The sequence below is a fragment of the Amblyomma mixtum genome, chromosome 7 (genome assembly GCF_055824585.1).
Source record: "Amblyomma mixtum isolate Tamu chromosome 7, ASM5582458v1, whole genome shotgun sequence".
Classification (NCBI taxonomy): Eukaryota; Metazoa; Arthropoda; class Arachnida; order Ixodida; family Ixodidae; genus Amblyomma; species Amblyomma mixtum.
The window spans coordinates 8,951,729-8,970,047 of record NC_143018.1 but is presented as its reverse complement, the minus strand read 5'-3'; the positions used below and the strand labels follow the sequence as shown (position 1 = coordinate 8,970,047).

General features: G+C 54.4%; 1 protein-coding gene across 10 annotated transcripts in view; it reads right to left on the bottom strand.

Moving 5' to 3' along the window:
- Positions 1 to 18,319, bottom strand: part of shot (dystonin-like protein short stop) — a 231,416-nt gene that overhangs the window by 91,610 nt on the left and 121,487 nt on the right. The window contains exon 1 of one of the 10 annotated variants that reach the window (XM_089551574.1): positions 14,538 to 15,002. The exons of the other annotated variants lie outside the window; for them this stretch is intronic. Within the exon in view, the coding sequence (XP_089407700.1) occupies positions 14,538 to 14,900 (363 nt within the window). The 5' untranslated portion in view covers positions 14,901 to 15,002. Of the gene's footprint in view, positions 1 to 14,537; positions 15,003 to 18,319 lie in introns of those variants that run through there. 10 annotated transcript variants of the gene reach the window in all.

The following is an 18,319-nucleotide window of genomic DNA, read 5'->3' as shown; positions in this document are numbered from 1 at the left end:
AAATCTGCCGTGTCTCATTAGTGTGCCGGAAGCAGCTACACAGCTGCACGTGCAACGCCGACGGTACAGTACGTGCGGTGCCACCGAGACCGTGCCAACTACACGGGGTATTCACGTGACGCCACGGGTGCCATTTCGTTGCCCAGCGCGTAGCGCTCCACGGACGATAAAATGGCGGCCGCTGTGGCATCAACGAATACTTATGCCAAGGAGTGTGCGAAACCAGATTCTCTGTCGCGTGAGAATGTGCTCGCCATGTAGGGACAATGAAGTCGGGGTGACACGACACGAATCACGGCGCGGGTAGAGAGAGCGGGGCAGCGAACGGAAAGGGACGACTAATCTGGGGCCCTGGCACTGAGGCCAACTCTATCAAGTTTTGTTCTCGGTAAAAGCCGTTTGCAGGAGTCTCCCTGGCTATGCTAATGCTTGTTCGTTCGGAACTAATAGGTAGATATGCTGCCGAGAAAATTCGATTTAAAGGAGTGCAGAGACAATAAATCTCAGTTGGTTTGTCTTTAGAATGATGCGTAGCCCATTAGAAAGCACTCCACACAATACACTTACCGTGGACTGCGCTAATAGGCGGTAAATAATTTAACTGAATGGAAGGTCCTAGTCAGAGCCCGTACGACCATCTGAGCTAACATACAAAGCAGAAGAAAAGGTTTGGTTTACTGGGGTTTAACGTCCCGAAGCAACGCAGGCTATGAGGGACGTCATAGTGAAGGGCTCCGGAAATTTCGGCAACCCGGGGTTCTTTAAAAGGGCTGGAACAATCAAGTTCAAGAACTCACGCCACGGCGGGTGAGTGCGGACAAGGCGAGAGGGGGTGATGTACAGCGACACAGGCTATGAGGGACGCCGTAGTGAAGGGCTCCGGAAATTTCGACCACCTGGGGTTCTTTAACGTGCACTGACATCGCACAGTACACGGGCCTCTAGAATTTCGCCTCCATCGAAATTCGACCGCCGCGGCCGGGATCGAACCCGCGTCTTTCGGGCCACCAGCCGAGCACCACTGAGCCCCCGCGGCGACTAGGTGAAGTGGAGAGGGCTTACGTAACCGTCACAGAAATCTAAACAGTTCTAGCATAGCGTAGCTGCATACTGGATTACCAGACGTCTCCTGCGCGCACAATTTCCGGAGCCCTCCACCACGGCGTCCCTCATAGCCTGAGTTGCTTTGGGACGTTAAACCCCCATAGACAAACCAAGCAGTGGTAAAGGCGGGACCAGGTGGGGCCACTGGACGTGCGCACCGGCGTCCGGTAATCAGGTACACACATCTACGCTCCAAAACGTAAATACCACATAAAAAAATTCAGGGGGCACTTTGACTGTCTAAAGTGCGTAGAGGCGAAAGCGTTTTCCGCACCACTTTGCCTATGTGACACCGGTAACGTCACCACTGGATGACGTCACACATAATTGATGACGAAGTAATGACAAATTACTGATTAGTGACTAATTACCGATTAATCACTCCGCACTAAATGACTGCTAATTAACGGCGCTTAGGCTTCGCCTTTAGGAGTGGAACGCGACAGCGTGTTGTAGCGCTGCCAGGTAGTCCACGGAACGCCACCACCCGTTCGGCGCGATGCCTTGCCCCTTGAACGCGACGCTTTTCGAGGAAAGGAAATGGCGCAGCAATTCGCCGTCATCTCAGTGGACACCCGAACCGCACCGTACAGGAAGGGAGGAAGTTGAAGTGAAAGAAGAAAGAGGGGCCCTAATGAAGAAAATGAAAATTGTATTTGAGGAAATTAGAAATTACGCAGTAACTGTCTGGCATATATCGGTGGACACCAGTCAAAGGCGTGACACATCTGCTGACAGCCTTCTGTCGACAACGATGAGGCATTAAAGGCTTTCGCCTTATAACAGCCACTCCGCTCAACCCCGCCCCGATTCAAATGGGGTTGCCAATAAGATCCATATATCTATCTAGAGGTAGGCGCGTCTCCGCTATGTGCGCATCCCATGCTGATAACTCTGCGCCATTCAGTTCACTCTGGAATGGAGCGAGAAAACTGGTGGTGGTAGTGGTTTATTTAAAAAAAATAAAAAAGTGAAGCAAAAAACTGCCAACAGGGCACTCTGCAGGGAGTTCTACGAAACCTTCACAACAAGCCGCGCGCCCCTCTCAACGTAGGCCACGAAGCTCAACGATCGACCGACACACGCTCTTGGGAGACGCCTTCCGTCGGGGGGGGGGGGGGGGGGGGGGGGGGGGGGGTGCAAAGGGCACGACGAACCGCTCCGACAGCACACAATCGTGCACGCAGCGCCGGCCAGCGCGGTGTTTCACGGCCACTCGGACACTCGAGGGCGGCGATAAGTTGCGAGCTCGAGTACAGGTGAGCGAGGTTGCTAAGAATACCAATGCGCAGGAGCGAGGGGGGGGGGGGGGGGGGTGTCAAATCTCGGCACGCATCCGCACGTCACCACCAGGGCGCAAGCCCGGAACTACGCGAAAGCGCCAAGAGTACACACATTACTACTCATTTTCCATATAGTAATGTGCATGAAGTGCTTGACTGCTTAAAAGACCCCTATCGCCCCGCCGCGGTGGCTCAGTGGTTACGGCGCTCGGCTGCTGGCCCGAAAGACGCGGGTTCGATCCCGGCCGCGGCGGCTGAATTTCGACGAAGGCGAAATTCTAGAGGCCCGTGTGCTGTGCGATGTCAGTGCACGTTAAAGAACCCCACGTGGTCGAAATTTCCGGAGCCCTTCACTACGGCGTCTCTCATAGCCTCAGTCGCGTTGGGACGTTAAACCCCAATAAACCAAACCAAAAGACCCCTATCACATACATTGCGGATTTGCCCAATTATAGAACACTCGCCAGCTTCGGTTACGCGAGTCATTCGCCGTTGAAAGCTGCCGCTGCGGGGTGACACCTTCAACGTCCGGTCTCTGGAGCAAATTAAAATATCAAATACCTCGATAAAAGCGTTACGCCCGACGCTGAAAGCATCCTCACGGTTTAACCATATGCAACCAGCAAGCGAAACACGTGCGCTCCAATATCCACACCCTTCGAAGAACCCGCAAACTGCAGCCTGCGTATGCTCTTCCCATTGGGCTCAATGAATCCCCTCGTATTCCGCACAGTGTTAACTTTGCTGCTACTCATTTCGATTCTTTTTTTTTTTTGTAGTACATATTAGATGCGAAAGGGCGCGAAACGGCGTCAAGACCAATTTATTCCCGTTTTTATTTTTTGCCGGCACCACAGACATCTGCAAGTGATGACACACAGACCCTGACTGATTGCTATTACGCGCATTAATCAAGAAACACAAACCGACTCGGCCCCTCCACGCTGCATAAGCCACACGAGCCGCACCTGACACGCCTCGTCTTTACAAGCTACAGCTCCTAGACAAATTACCTAGAATCTGGCTCATCTAACTTGCATAGCTGAAGACTAGGCGACCGGCGCGAATCGGCCACATTCAGCCGGTCATTGGGGACATCTAACAACGAGAAAAGCCAGCCAAAAGCTCGGCCCGAAAGAGTCAATCTTCGGTGGCAAAACCAAAATCACGGCTTCGGCGACAAAACCACAATCAAGTTTCGAAGCGGACTCTGATGAGATTTCTTCGGCGGTGGAGGGTCCGAAGCGGGCGACAAGACCGCTAAGAAACCCGGCGCCACCACGTCGATTAGAAGTCGCTTCTCCAGAACCGAAAACTATAGGGCCTGGGACAGGAACACGCCCTACCACTCGACGGAGGCGTCTCTGCGCGAGAGCGAGATATTTGAATACGGCAGCTGAGCCGGCAGAGACGGACAGATAAGGGTTATCGAGAAGCTGAGTGAGCAGCGGAGACCCGTCCAACGCAGCCGCGGGGAGTCCTCAATCGAACAAACAAAAGGAGAAGACCGGTCAAGGCAGCGAAGATAGGGCCGCGCCAATAAATGTCTGGGGTGGCAAGAAACAGGTTACAAAGACGAAGAAGACGACTGGTCCCGTGGCTTAACGCCCTGCTCGCCCGCCGCCGCGTCGCGGGTGTGCGCAACTGTCGAAAGGAACCGACAAACAAAACTGTCAGGCCGTCCCAACCTGTGCCGAGGTCGAACGAACAAGGCACAGCTCACGGCTTCTGTTAACGCCCGTCTCGCTACACTCAAGCGGCATTAAAGGGGCCCAGAAACACAATCTTAGTTTACTGTTTTGCCAGTTGATCGCATACAGTGAGTTATAATGATTAGCGTCGGTAATACCACGCATGTTCCGTTTTTTAATATTTTAATGTCCTCCCAAAAGCAAATTCATGGCTCTGATGATGTCCCCACACAGTGGCGGGTTTTAGCAGCGGATATGACATCACCTGGCGCGAGATTGTTGATTGGACAAACAGTAAATATACTGCAAATTGTGTGAATAAAGAGAGACAAATTTTGTCACCTGTCTGCGTTTTATATTAGATCAACAAAAACAACTTGTTTGTCTTAGATAAAAGCCCTGCAAAGCAAGTAAAATAAAAATACACCACCAGGAGCTCTGGCGTGGAAACGACGCTGCCAGTCTCAGCAAGAACGAGTTACAGAGAGCAGGCAACCATGGAGTGAAAACTTCCGCGACGTGCTGTGGCAGGCTGTTTTGATTGGTTGCGCCATGTGCCGTCATTGGGAGAGCGAAATAGGAGTGGGAAGCCTCGCCAAAATCGAGTTGAGGGCAGCGTTTTGTTTGCTTGTATTTTTAAATTTCTCCACTGAATAACTCCCGTTCCTGTGCATCGATTCCTGTAATTCTTTTTAAGTCAGCATCTGTGTGACAAAGAATCCACCTGAAGTGGTATCCCCCCAAGCAGTGTTTCGCAGCCCCTTTAACGCTGTCCAGGAAACTATTTGTGGTTTGGCCTGACTGACTTCTGCCACTTTTCATGTTCTTTCATGTTCATGCTGCTGCATTTCTGATTAACCAGAAAACCAAACAGTGCTGAACGAACGAGACGCAGTGCATGCAACGGCACAGTGCGGAAAGGGGCGTTCGCCGCTCCCAAGGCCGAGGATTCGACGCCAACAGCAGCCACCCTGGGAAAGGCAGGGTACCACGGCGCCAGACGGTCCTGCGAAACGCAGACGACACGTTAAAGGGTTGCGTCCTAGGCCCAACTTAACGAGGGCAGTAGCCTCTTGAACAACTGCCGCGCACCACTGGCGCCCCAAACACGTAGTACATTTCATTATTCATTAACGTGTTTCCTTTCCTTTTTTTTTGCTTTTAATATTCCGTCCCTCGATGCGCTGTGGCCAAGATCGCAACTAGGTCGCCAGGGAGTACAACAACGCGCGTGTAACAGCACTTCGGCATGCCCGAGCAATGAGGGAAGGCTCTTTTATGCTCCTCGCCAACAAAACCGTGCAGCGCTGTCGGAGATGAGACGGCGTCAGCCAATCAAGATAGCGTACGCTCTCATTCGCGACGCATGCGGCCGATTCTACACGTCACATGTACTTGGCAGCGGGTGCGGCGGTATGGTTAAGCCTGTCAGAAAGTTAATAAAAGTCGGATACAACGCAATCTGCAACCAAGGTCTGCCAACACCACCGCACAGTACTCCACGACAAAAAAGTAGTCCGTAGTTAAAACATTTTTTGTTATCTAAGCAAGAACCTAATCACAAGAAAAACAAAATTTGCTCTAGACTATTTATACCTAGTTTTGATTAGTCAAACATTCAAAAGCTGGTTTCGTTTACTGCTTTGATTGGCCAGCGTGATACAGGACGCCGCGGACTGTGGCCCAATGTTAACTGCTGTTTATTTTATTTTTAAGTTGTATCCTGCTATCGAGAGATTTAGCTACATTTTTCAGTACAGCGGGTGCCCACTGCGCATGCGCAGTGGCATGTGCGCCCCCACCTGGTCCCTAAGGGCAGAGAATTCCATTCGGCAGTCGGTCCCTGCCGAATCTGTCTCGTCACTACAGCATCGAGCTGTCTTCTTGTTTCGGAGACCCTTTAGTCTGTCACGCTCGCTGCCTGGCCCCGTAGTAAGGACCAGAGCGAGAGGTAGCGGTGTTTGCAGATCCTGGCGTCATCAGTGATGACGAACTGATCTCGTCACAAACTCTACAAGACACTGCGGACAGCTGACGCCGGGATTCGCAGGTTGCGCCCACGTCTGCTAGCCGCCAGCAAGTGATGCGTACGTTTCGGACCGGAATTTTTTTTTAACTACTGTGTACAGCGGTTTTGAAGACCGTCCGACTCAGGTACTCTTGTGGGCAAGCTGTGCACCGGCAGCTCAGTCGAACGGCTGAAGACAGCCGCAGCTAGCAGAGCACGCTGCACGATTTTTCGTGAGACGAGGCGCAAGCAGCGACGAGACGACGACCCGTCGGCGTAGAGAGAGAGGTGGGGGGGGGGGGGGGGCAGCAGTGCTTTACCACGCGGCGCCGAAAAGAACAGGGAAGAGGCAGTCGAAAGGAAAGAAGCGGCCGAGCAGATGAAGAGGAAGGAGCGCCTTTGTAGCGGAAAGAAAACAACACGGTGCACGGCGTCCTCTCCGAGAACCGCATCGCTCCCGCAGCGCATAACGGCTTCGTGACGAAGCGTTGGCTCCGGCCACCACGCACCACCGAGGACGGGCGCGGAGCGAATGCGCACGTGTTCGGCCAATTTGCATTTCTTTCACACCACAAATCGAGAGGGAGGACGCTTAATGACGGTACTTTGGCAAGCGCCGTCCAAATAGCCTGGACCCACTGGATGCGAAATATGAGTGTGCGCGCGAGCAAGAGGGGGGGGGGGGGGGGGGGGGGGACCATTCAGCAGACCATCGTGCCAGTCGGTGGCGTTGGAAGGAAGGGGTTGCTCCTTTCAGGCGATGTGGGCCGCGGAGGGGCGCCACACGCGACTGGATTTAATGGGATGGACAGAGTGGTCGCGCCTTATATGATGGGCGAAGGCCGCCCGCGGATCACATTTTCATTGTCTCAAGCCAAACGCAATGTGCCCCGAGGGTCGGAGGTCGTGGGTTCACGGTCTCTTTCCAAACGCGAATTCTCCGGCATTCTACAGACTCCGTAGAGCTCTAGTTTTGACTGTCTCAAGGGAGAGTCCGTTGAATTCTAGTCCACAGTGGCCGCCACGGTGGCTCAGTGGTTATGGTGCTCGGCTGCTGACCCGAAAGACGCGGGTTCAAACCCAGCCGCGGCGATTAAATTTCTTTGGAGGAGAAATTCTAGAGGCCCGTGTGCTGTGCGATGTCAGTGCACGTTAAAGAACCCCAGGTGGTCGAAATCTCCGGAGCCCTTCACTATGGCGTCTCTCATAGCCTGAGTCGCTTTGGGACGTTAAACCCCATAAAACCATAAACCATCTAGGCCACAGTTTTGCGACGGCGAACATTCCTTGGGCCCAGAGCAGCCGCCCGATCTCTCCCGGCGTTCCGCGATCTCTGCTACCTCTGCGCCCTTGTCCGAGAAGACAGGGACCTCCACCACGCTAGGGACACTGAAGATAGCTCCGCACCACCTCTCGAGGCGCGGTTCAAGTGCCCTAGTGTGAGCACCGCGTGCCTCATCTCTCCTCAAACCAAGCCGTGTAGGTAAAGGCTGCACAATATCAGACCACACCAGTTCGTTACATCGAAGCTACGCCGCAATCCAGAGCCTCGGTCGACGAACAAAGAAACGACTTTTGCTGCACCAAGGTCTCGGCCGCTTGATGGCCGTGCTCGCACGCCCGATTCACCGCACAACGCTTCCGCGCGAACGAGGGAGAGAGTGGAAAAAAAAAAGAACTTTATCGTGCGCCATATAGGTTTTGCGAAAGACACGTTCCGCTCCGGCAGTCGTTGGAAGCCGCCCATAATTAGGATCCGCACGTTGCGCGCGCTCCGGGAGAATAAAAGCACAAAGAGAAAAAAGAAGCACCCGAGGTATGCATCCACCATTCCGCACAGAGCATCCACGAGACCGCACAGAGCGTCCGGGGTGTCGCAACACCGCCCGACGCGCCGCCGTCGTATGTGCGCCCGGGGCTTCCGGGGGGGCTTTTGAAGCGGCACACACAAAGGGAAAAAAGAGGGGGGGGGGGGGGGGGGATGGAGGACACAGTCGGCATTGCACACAACGCAGCCACACAGGCAGGACTAGCGACTTTTTCTTTTCACCACCCCTACTCCCTCTCTCTTCATTGAACGCGCTGGCGCCATGTGGGTATAAAAACGCGGGCGAACCCCGGAAGCGACGACGAGCGACTTAGCGAGTCACCACACCTCCTCTCGAAGCCCGTTCATCCAGGCACACAGGTATTGCGCACCGAAACACCGAAGAGACGCGTGTATGAGTGGCCTTGGCGATGAGTGGGGGGGGGGGGGGGACCCCGGGCGTGACCGAGCCGACGCAGGTGTGTGCGACGTGGGGCACGATCGTCCTTGGCTCTCCCCTTCGACGCCTTCTTCTGCCACGCGGTTCCTAACGGCCACGACGAGGCGCCGTCGCGCTCCGCTTGCCCCACCGTTCCAGACACGTACTTACGAGACGCATTCTGATGAAAGGGCCATCTTTATTCCCCGAGCAATTGCACCGAGTCGAATTCCTCGGGATTGCCTGCTCGCAATCAGTCAATTCCTCGCTGGGCTCCGGATCTGCCCTCGCCGTCCTGCAGGCCCGCACTTCGAAATGCGCTATTACGTTCCCGGCTCCGTCCACGAGACGCTGTTCACGACCACCCAGGGGAGCCTCCCTATCTTTGGTGTCCCAAAAACTGCCTTTCCCGCCTTCCGCCTTTCCCCTGCGTTCCTCTTACCAGGAGAACCGCCGCCGCGGTGGCTCAGTGGTTATGGCACTCGGCTGCTGACCCGAAAGACGCGGGTTCGATTCCGGCCGCGTTAGTCGAATTACGATGAAGGCGAAATTCTAGAGGCCCGTGTACTGCGCGATGTCAGTGCACGTTAAAGAACCCCAGGTGGTCGAAATTTCCGGAGCCCTTCAATACGACGTCCCTCATAGCCTGGGTTGCTTTGGGACGTTAAACCCCATAAACCAAACCAATCCTCTGCATATACGGCGTCCATCGTAGCCACTCTCGCAGCTCTGGCGCCCGCCAAAATACGTTCCGCCGACCGACAAGGAAGGTGCGCAGCGCGAGTCGAGGTTTTCCTCTCTCTCGTATGTTTCCCCTCTGCTATCTGAACCCCACTCCCAGAGCCCGCTCCTATCGGAAGCCGCTCGTAGATAACGGCGCGTGTAGTACACGAGAAGCGTGGGCGTGCTTCGGCTCGCTGCGCACGTTGTCACCGCGCTGCACGAGCCCGGAATGGATCAAGGACGCGTTAGAACAACCCCTCCGGTCGGGAGGGGGGTGTCGCAACCCCAATCCCAAAATGGGGCTCCCCAAGAATGCGTGGGGGTCCTCCCACCTCACTCGCATACCACGCCGGTGGCACGGATGCGCAATCGCAGGCAGTCGAGCGGGTAATTGCGGTACGCGATAAGGCGAGCCGCTTATGCACACTACGCAGCACCTCGTCAAAGACAGCCGAAGCGAAGACACTCGGAACGCGACGGCGGTAACAATCGCAATCACCAACACTATTTCCCCAATGATGGCCACCTGCGAATATAATCGAGTTTCAGTTTTCTAACGTGAAATCATTAAATGGCTCATCGGCACGAAGATCCGGCGTCGCCTGAAAATTGGCGGCGTTACAAAAATCGCGAACCAAGAAAAATCTCTAGGCTGAAGTTCTTGCACAGCATTTACCATGATTGTACCAGTATTAATAAAAACACTTATCTAAATCAGCCATATTACATTTCGGAGAGACTAGATAACACGAAAAAGATTAATAGTTATCAATGCCTGCATTAATGTATTTAAGTATTCGTTTTTCCCTAACACGATCCTGGACCGGAATAAGCTTCCGAATGATGTGGTTTGTGCACCTGATTTCGAAAGTGCTGTTGAAGCGATAATCTGATGTATTTCTTCCAGGTCTCGTGCGTTTACCAGCGCTGTGCCATCACTCATACTACTTGTAAACTCAATTAGTCTTCTTTTAATATGTTGTGTTATCCTTGCTGACATGTTTCCCAATATCTGCTTTGCATGTGTTATTGTATATATATAGTAATATCCCCACAACAGTAATGTCTCATGGGCGCTGTAGGTACTTTCAATAAATAAATAAATAAATCGGTGGGAACGGTGTTACGTCATGGACGGTGGGGAAATAAGTGTTAAGGCGGGGGTGCCACGATTTCGCGGCCACTGGCCATTTTTCATAATGTTTGCGCAAAATCCTTCCGCTTATAACAGAAAAAAAAAGTTCAGCTGATTAAAAGGATAAATGCATTCACTTTTCAACGATCATCATCGGCCTGACTACGCCCACTGCAGGGCAAAGTGTTCTCCCATGTCTCTCCAATTAACCCTATACTTTGCCAACTGCGGCCACCGCATCCCCGCAACCTTCTTAATGCGTTATTAATAGCAATATCTGTTGATACGAGTTCAGTAAGCAAAAAAATACTCTACAAAAAAAAAAGGCCATTTCTGTAGCGTTTTAAAGAAGTGCCAATCTCGCTATTGATTACGAGGCTTTTGGCACCAGCGAATAGTATTTAGAAACTACACTCTAGAAAAGACGCATATAAGCGGCTTAATAAGCCTCAATCTAATTGCAAAACATGTAAATTTGGCACATTTGTGGAACGAGCATATTTCATCAAGCGTGCAAAATTTCGATCTGCACTAAGTAGCTTTCCAGCTTTCGTCGTTCAAAGTTGACCGCCAAAACGCGACCCCTCCTCACCTGAAACAGCACACCGGACCGGTACAGTAATGCGTCCAATATGCGAGGGCTTCCAGCTCTAACTGTGAATAGTTTCGCTTAGCGAGCGGAAGTCAAGCGGGCGTAACACACCTTGGCCCATATCGTGCGACAAGATCGCGCCGATTCCGACCGGCGACGCATCGCACTCGTGAATTAGCGGCTTGTGCCCCCCCCCCCCCTTTTTTTTTTTTTTGGGGGGGGGGGGGGGGGACCAGGGGAGAGGGAGCGCCCCCAGACGCTTGTTAATAGAAATCACCGTGGGGCTGCGCTGGCTGGTGTAAAGCTGTCGCTTCAAAACAAGGCAGACTTTCATAGGCCGATGCTACGCCTGTTCTCCTTGCGTCGTTTTCACCTGGTTTCGTTTTCCAAACAGCTCCATTCTAAGCGTTTCACGGGTGAAGCATTTATTTGCACAACGCAAATACGAAAATAGCGGAGGCTGGCCTTCCACCGCGAATGACGAGAATTTCCGCTCCTGTCACGGTCACCTGACAGTCGCTCACGATAACGAAATTCGAATGAGGCATTTCGACGAACACTTCACACGCGCCTCAGCCTGGAAGGTTTGGTTCATTGGGGTTTAACGTCCCAAAGCGACTCGGGCTATGAGGGACGCCGTAGTGAAGGGCTCCGGACAATTTCGACCACCTGGGGTTATTTGACGTGCACTGACGTCGCACAGTGCACGGGCCTCTAGAATTTAGCCTAGGGCACACTTCAGCTGCGCCTTCGGAAGGAAAGCGACCGCAAATAAAACAGCCTCCTATGACGCACGCTTCTATCGCGAAAGTTCCCACTCCTGCGGCCTCTTCGACCATGACCTCCGACCACGCTAATTACCTCTAATTATAGAAGGCGGCTGTTACTTTTTTTTTTTTTTCGCATTATGCCTGCAAACCGCGTTACGTCTGAACTGCATCAACAACGTGCGCGCCTCGAGTGTCCGCCAGTTCTGAAGTATATATTTCACCCAGTCGCCAGCATGCGGAACGAACCTGACTGCAAAGTTTCGGCAGCACAGTTCAGTTTCGGAGAGCCAACCAAATGATTTCCGTTGAGCCCATGGCAGAAAACCTCTAATGAACACATTCTCGGGACACTGGACGTTGGTCACTATGTCGGTTATGCGAGGGTGTGGGAAAGAGCCCGCTTTGGGGTGAAGGGCGACCGTATCCTTCCCGCCTACACACGCGCAGCGCCTTAACCCAGCTTCCCACCCCCCCTACTTTTTACACCTGCCCCCAAAACGCGAGTGGGCAACGCGACGTTAACGCTAACGTCCCACACTGGCTTACACGTCTTCTAACTGCACACTCACTACGAGACGGCGCGTGGGCCCACGGGACAACGCCTACGAAGCGACCCGACAGATACGCACACGCACAGCGCCTTGGTGGAACGGATTGCCCACCTCGACACCGACGAGTCGCGAGAAAGACCGCACCTGGACAATGAGTAGACTCGGTTTCGACGTGAAGAACGACCACTCTGAAGAGGTGTTATGACACCGAGAGTCGCCGAAACCAAGCAGAGGGGAAGTTTCCATTTAACGATGGTGTTGATCAAAGTGGGAAATCAGTGGCGCAATCACTTTTCTTTTTACTACATTAAAGGTGATTTAACGAAAAATAGAAGACAACCACGTGCCTCCGGCGGGATCCGAACCCACGACCTCCCATGACGCGTATACGGTGCACTCATTTCCCTGCCGTTGACCGCTCACTCGGAAGAGAGAAACCTAAAGCGGGCGGACCGCTCTTGGCTCGCTGCCGGCGGCGCTGTGAAATCGGCTGACGCCGCGACGACATCCGAGCATCGGCAGACAGGCCGGCATAGAGTACAGTAGTAACAGACACACCACCGCCCTTCGTAAACAACTTTCTGCTTATTCATTCCGCCCCCCCCCCCCCTCCCCCTCGTCCTCAACAAACACCAAGTTCGCCCCTGCGCGCCATCGCAGAAAAAGCAGTCGGCGCGAAATTGCTGCGCTCTTAAAAAATAGCAAGAAAAGTAAACCGCCGGGTGTGCGTAGGTCGCGTATGCATGCTGTACTGCAATGCATCGAGTGCGTGCGGCCCCCCCGATTAGATCCGGAGGCGACGGCTCTGGGCTTCCCTACTTCCATACGTGTCAAGCGCACATGATAGGACCGGCCCCGCAAACATGCGAATTCGCACCGCCACCGCTTGGCACAAATAATGGGACATCGTTGGTCCACTGATTTCGACATTTCCAAAAGCACCCGCGTGACGCAACTGAACGCGTCAGCAAACATATACCTTTGATACGAAAAAACCACGCGCCCCAGTAGATAGCTAAAACATGTTTTGGTCGCCACAGCGCGATATCTGTTCTTTGTTTTTCGCTACAGAGTGGCAGCGAGATCATCAGACGATATCCTGCCGCGGCGATCGACTTAGAAGTCACGGCAGTTCTACTGCTGCCACAGGTAAAAAAAAAAAAAAAGAAAGGGGGGGGGGGGTTAATACTCGACAACTTTATAAATCGTCACGGTGACCGACCAAACCTGCGACAACGCGAATGAACTGCGTGCGACAGGCAGGCATCTCCGGAGCCGCGAATCGAGGCCACGCCCACGAAACGCGCTGCCGACGCGAAACTTATCCGAGCGGCGCCTTTCAGAGACGAGCGTATCCCCTCCCCATCGCGCTGCGTCGTCCATCTGTTCGAGAAAACGCCGCTTCTAAGGCACATCTCCAGAGTTTTCGACCCCGACAATGACAGATCGCAGGAATCGCACTCCTTCAGCGACTGGCAAACGTTTGCATCACGCGACAGATCGCAGCCGGGACGTCGCGGAGGAGCTGACACGATCCCGAGGAAGCCGAACGGAGAAGTGTGCCGCGTAGGAGCGGTATGGGATCGTGCACGGTGGTTTCCTCTCCTCGAAAGCTCTCGGGGAGGGAGGACGCTGCTAGGCCGGAACGGCGTTTAATTAATTGGAAGACCGGTTCAGCGCGTACAACACACACACACGTTTCGCAACTTTTCTGTATTCTTCACGCACGAAAAACCGCCCACACGGCACGACGTCTCGCTGCCAGCCCCGTGCTTGTCGAAACCGGCACCGCGTACCATACCGGCAAGGGAAGAAGCACTTTGCGAAGGAAGCTTGCGGTACGCAGAGGTCTTTTAGATGAGCACCAGTATCGAAACCTCTCCCGGAGCCTACACCGCGACTGGCGTCGTCACCCCACCGACGATTCCCTTTCAAAGCGGCCACGGATTACAACACCTGCTTACGCCCGGTGCCCGCCTGCCTCGCCTTTCGGCTGTACAAAAGCCGTGCCCGGAGGATCGCGGGGAGGAGGAGGGAACCGTCAGTTTATCGCGGGGGCCCATAAAGTAGGCCCCTCGACGGGATCTCGCCGCCGGTATGTTGTCGGCGGCGGTGGGATGGAGCGGGGGGCACGGTTCAATGACAGCTTGGAGCGCTCGTCCCGTTTCGGAATCCGGCCGGCTCGCCGGAACGGAAAGCGATGCTGACACAACAGTTAGCAACTAACGCCCCGGAGGGGGCTGTTTGCTCCGGGTTTGACACCCGACGGAAGACGGGGTGCCGATTAGTTAGGCTCGACCTCGGCGGGGACTAACCGCCGGCACGGAGCGAGCGACGGGGGCGCGGCAGGAACAGAAAACACAACCACCACTGCCGCGGCGGCCGGAAGGCGAAGCCATGGCGCGGCGCTGGGGCCGGTCACGCACTAACGCACCTTGCGGCTGCTGCTGCGCTGCTTCTCGCTTCTCGTCTGCGTGGCGGAGCTCTCGAGCAGGCGCGGAGTGGTCGTCGTCTGCTGCTCGATGGCGAGCTGGCTCTGCTCGCCGCGCGTCATGGTGGTCGTCTTGCGCACCACGCGCGACGTGTGCACTGTCTTCAGGCCCGAGCGCACGTGCGACGAGCGAAACACTTCGCGCGACTCCTGCGAGGCGGACGCCATCTGCGTACGGTTGCCACCGCCGCTGCTGCTGCCCGTTGCCGCCAGCTGCTGATCGCCGGGGTCCGGCACGTCGTCGGGGTCCCGCGGGTCGCGGCTGCCCTTCATGTAGAGCCGCGCGCCGCGCACGAACGAATACATCGCGCACAAGTGACGACCGTGCCCGCCGGCCGGTCCGCTGCAAACTCACCTCTCACGGCAGCGGCAGCCGCAACTACTACGGACGGCCCCCGTGAAACAGGTTTGCGACGACCCGCCTCGCCCTCCTCTCTCACCTGCGCGGGCGGCGGCCCACCCTCTCCCCTGCAAACCCCACGCGCAGACGGTCTCGCAAATCCCGCCGCGAATCGCCCAGACGTCCCGCCAGGGGGAGCCACGTTACAGACAACCCCCCCCTCGATGACGTTGCGTCGTGTTGCTTTCCGCTGGACGACGCTGCGCCGGCGGCGTCCACCTTTGAGCTACACCGCAGCGGCCTCGACGGCAACGACGTCGGAGCGACCTCGGCTGCGAGCAGCCCACGCGGCCGACCAAAGCAGCGCCTTTTATGGCGCGACAGTGGCGCCAGCCCACGCCCGGCCGCCGCAGCAGCCTAGCGCGCGCGCGATTTGTCGCTGGCGCGCCAACTGCCCGACTTGGGCAGCGCGGCAGCACCGGCCCAAGCCCACGAACATCATCCGCGTGCGACGACAACACGCCGGACCGCCTCACCCCCCTCTTTGCGCTGGCATCTGGGCGCTTTTCTTCTTTCCATTCGCTCACCGCCCTTATCTCGGCGACGGCACGCGACAAGATAAACCAGCCCCTCAGCCAGCCGCGCGAATGCAGCAAGGAGCGGAGGCTTGTTCTTCCAACGTGTGCACGGTGACATTAAAAGCACACGATCGGTCACGGTAAATGCCAACATCACCGCGCCTTTCAACCGAAGAATGAATTATCGGAGCAGATGGATGCGTGGCCCAGTTCTGCCAAGAAGTCGATGCGGTTAACCGCAGAAACTTCGATATCCCGCTGGATAATCTGCATTTCATTCTCAACATGAACGGACGCAACATATTATTCCAACTTCAACAACTGACAGCGCCCAACAATTAGAGCACCCGATCTTTTTGCCGACAGGTTACGCGACAATCCGTAAACCTCTTACATTTTGCTTAAATCAGCGTGCACCTTTTCTTGGATGCACGACACGGTTTGGTAAGCTTTGTAACTGGTTTAATAACGAAACTTTCGCTCACAGCACCGTAAAGCCAGCGCTTGCCGCAGGACAGACCCTCTATCCATTCAGTCACGCGCAACACATCGCATGTAATTCCAACTCGTTTCTCAAAACAATGGCGGCACCGTGCGTACGCCCGCGCATACTGAGGAGTTTGCTGGCAAGGCGACGCAGTCAATCTGCGCAGATGCAAATGAAGCCAGACAGCTTCGGCTCGCCATCCACTCGCGCACTTTCCCGTATTAGTCGAACAGCCTTTCCCCCGACGCACTGCTGAGCGGAGAGGAAAGCGCCGCCTGAGTCAACACCACTCTCGCCCACCGCGAGCGGTCCACATGGTCGTCAGACGAAAAAAAGAACAAGAAAAATGCGTGGGGGGTGCTCCTTTCCGAGGTCGAACCACTCACGAGCGCGACGATTACTACGGTGGAAACACTGCTCGCCGATCACGTGTCTATTGATGATAGTTTGCGAGAGTCAACTCGCCACCTGTGACTCTCACGTGGAGTTCTGTCTGATGCAATGGAAAACACAAGGTTGCCGCTCAATCAGTGGTCGCCGCTCGCTTCAAATTTACGCCACCTGCTCTTGTCAAAATGGCTGCCGCCCCGAAAGTGATCTCTACTAAACATTCCATAGCAGATGGCACAGCAGCAGGCGGCACGATTTCGCCATACACGAAATGCAACTAGACACCTCTCAGACCTAACCATACACCTTTCTGCGCTACTAATTGCGGAACCTGGTTGCAATACCTGGTCACTTCCCGAGGGCTTTTTTTTTTTTTTGCAGCTGGTAGAGCCAGCAACATAGTGATCAGCAGACGAGTCCGCACCCACATCGCAAGAACAAGACTAGCAAATGTCGCTTGAGCATAAACGACTGGCAGGCGCGCGTAATCAGGCTACCAGGCCATCCTTACAAAAATTTCTTCAGACTGTCTGTAGATTGCGTAGAGATTGCTGTCAAAAACGTCTACAGAAAGTCTTAATATATGGCCTTAAACTACTAATAGTTTTGTCTATCAGCCAGACCTGCAGTAGACAGTTTTCGAAAGAGTTTCTACAGTCATCCTAGAGGTTTTTTGGCCTTACACCACAGTACAACTTTGCACATAGAAATACGATAAACGATTTTTATGAAGGACTGGTCCATCTCGAAACCTGTGGTTAATCTTCCAGCTGGCTTTCAAAAGACGAAGCTCATTGGGTGCTCTGAAAATTACACCTACAAATTGCAATTTTCATTAAATGACACCTTTCCAAACAGAACCACGTTTCCCAAGAAAAATTTACCGCCTGCAATGTCACGTAGTACAGAGGGTTAATAGGTCGACCAGAGGACGGTGCGAGCTGGCAACTGAGTCAAGGACACCAACCAGTTTGTTCTTTCTTCTTGCAAGGCGTTCAACGCAGCCCACACAGTCCTCACTCGTACCCTGTTTAACTATCCCTTTCCGCTCCCCAGCTGCCAACGCACTCGTCGGTCTCGCCATGTCAGGCGATTTACGTCTCGGAGGGCGAGCTGTCACAAAAGTTCCCTTCAATCGCGCGCCACTCGCTGAAGGGGCAAATAAAAAGTGCAACAGGTGTGCACACCTCTGCCAAGTCTTTCCAGCGGCTGTCTGCTGGCACCCTCAACATTTTGTGAAGTTAAATAAATTAAGTGATTAAAATGACTGGTTCATTCAACAAGGCAGAATATGATCAGAAGTCTTGACCGAAACCCATCGTCCTCAGCGGCCATGACATCGTCCTGACCAGGTTAAGCTCTTCATTTGAGTAACTCTAGGAGGTCGCATTCCGATGACTTTTTCATAGGCGCCACGCACAAGGAAGAGAGCTTCTCGGGCAGGGGGGTGCGTCTCCTATCGCGCCCATATCGGAGAAACATTTATCGTTGCGCAAGGGGCTCAAGGTCCTCAGCTGAAATACACCTGCAGACACACACCCACACAACAAAGAACATCCCCGAAGTGCCGTCACATCACATACAACGCTACCGGCCACGGCGTCCGCGCTGCACTGAAGTTAGGTGCCCGATGCGGTACTAAATGGATGCGGACGGACAGACTTTTACGGAACACGTAAGTACACGGTCGGCGAAATTCAGTCGCACGAGATCGCCCCAGGGCGATGCCACGGCACAAAGACGTAATTGTCTCGACGCCCAGTCGCAATTGGTGCGAACGTGGGGAAGGAACAATATTCGGGCCCAAGGTGAGCCTCGCTGGCGGACCTCCCAGGAGGAGCGAAGCGCACGGCCCTCAGCCAGGGTCAGCGGGCATTGAGAACCTCGAACGACTCCTGGGACTTCGCCCAACGCGAAAGTAATTTGCCTT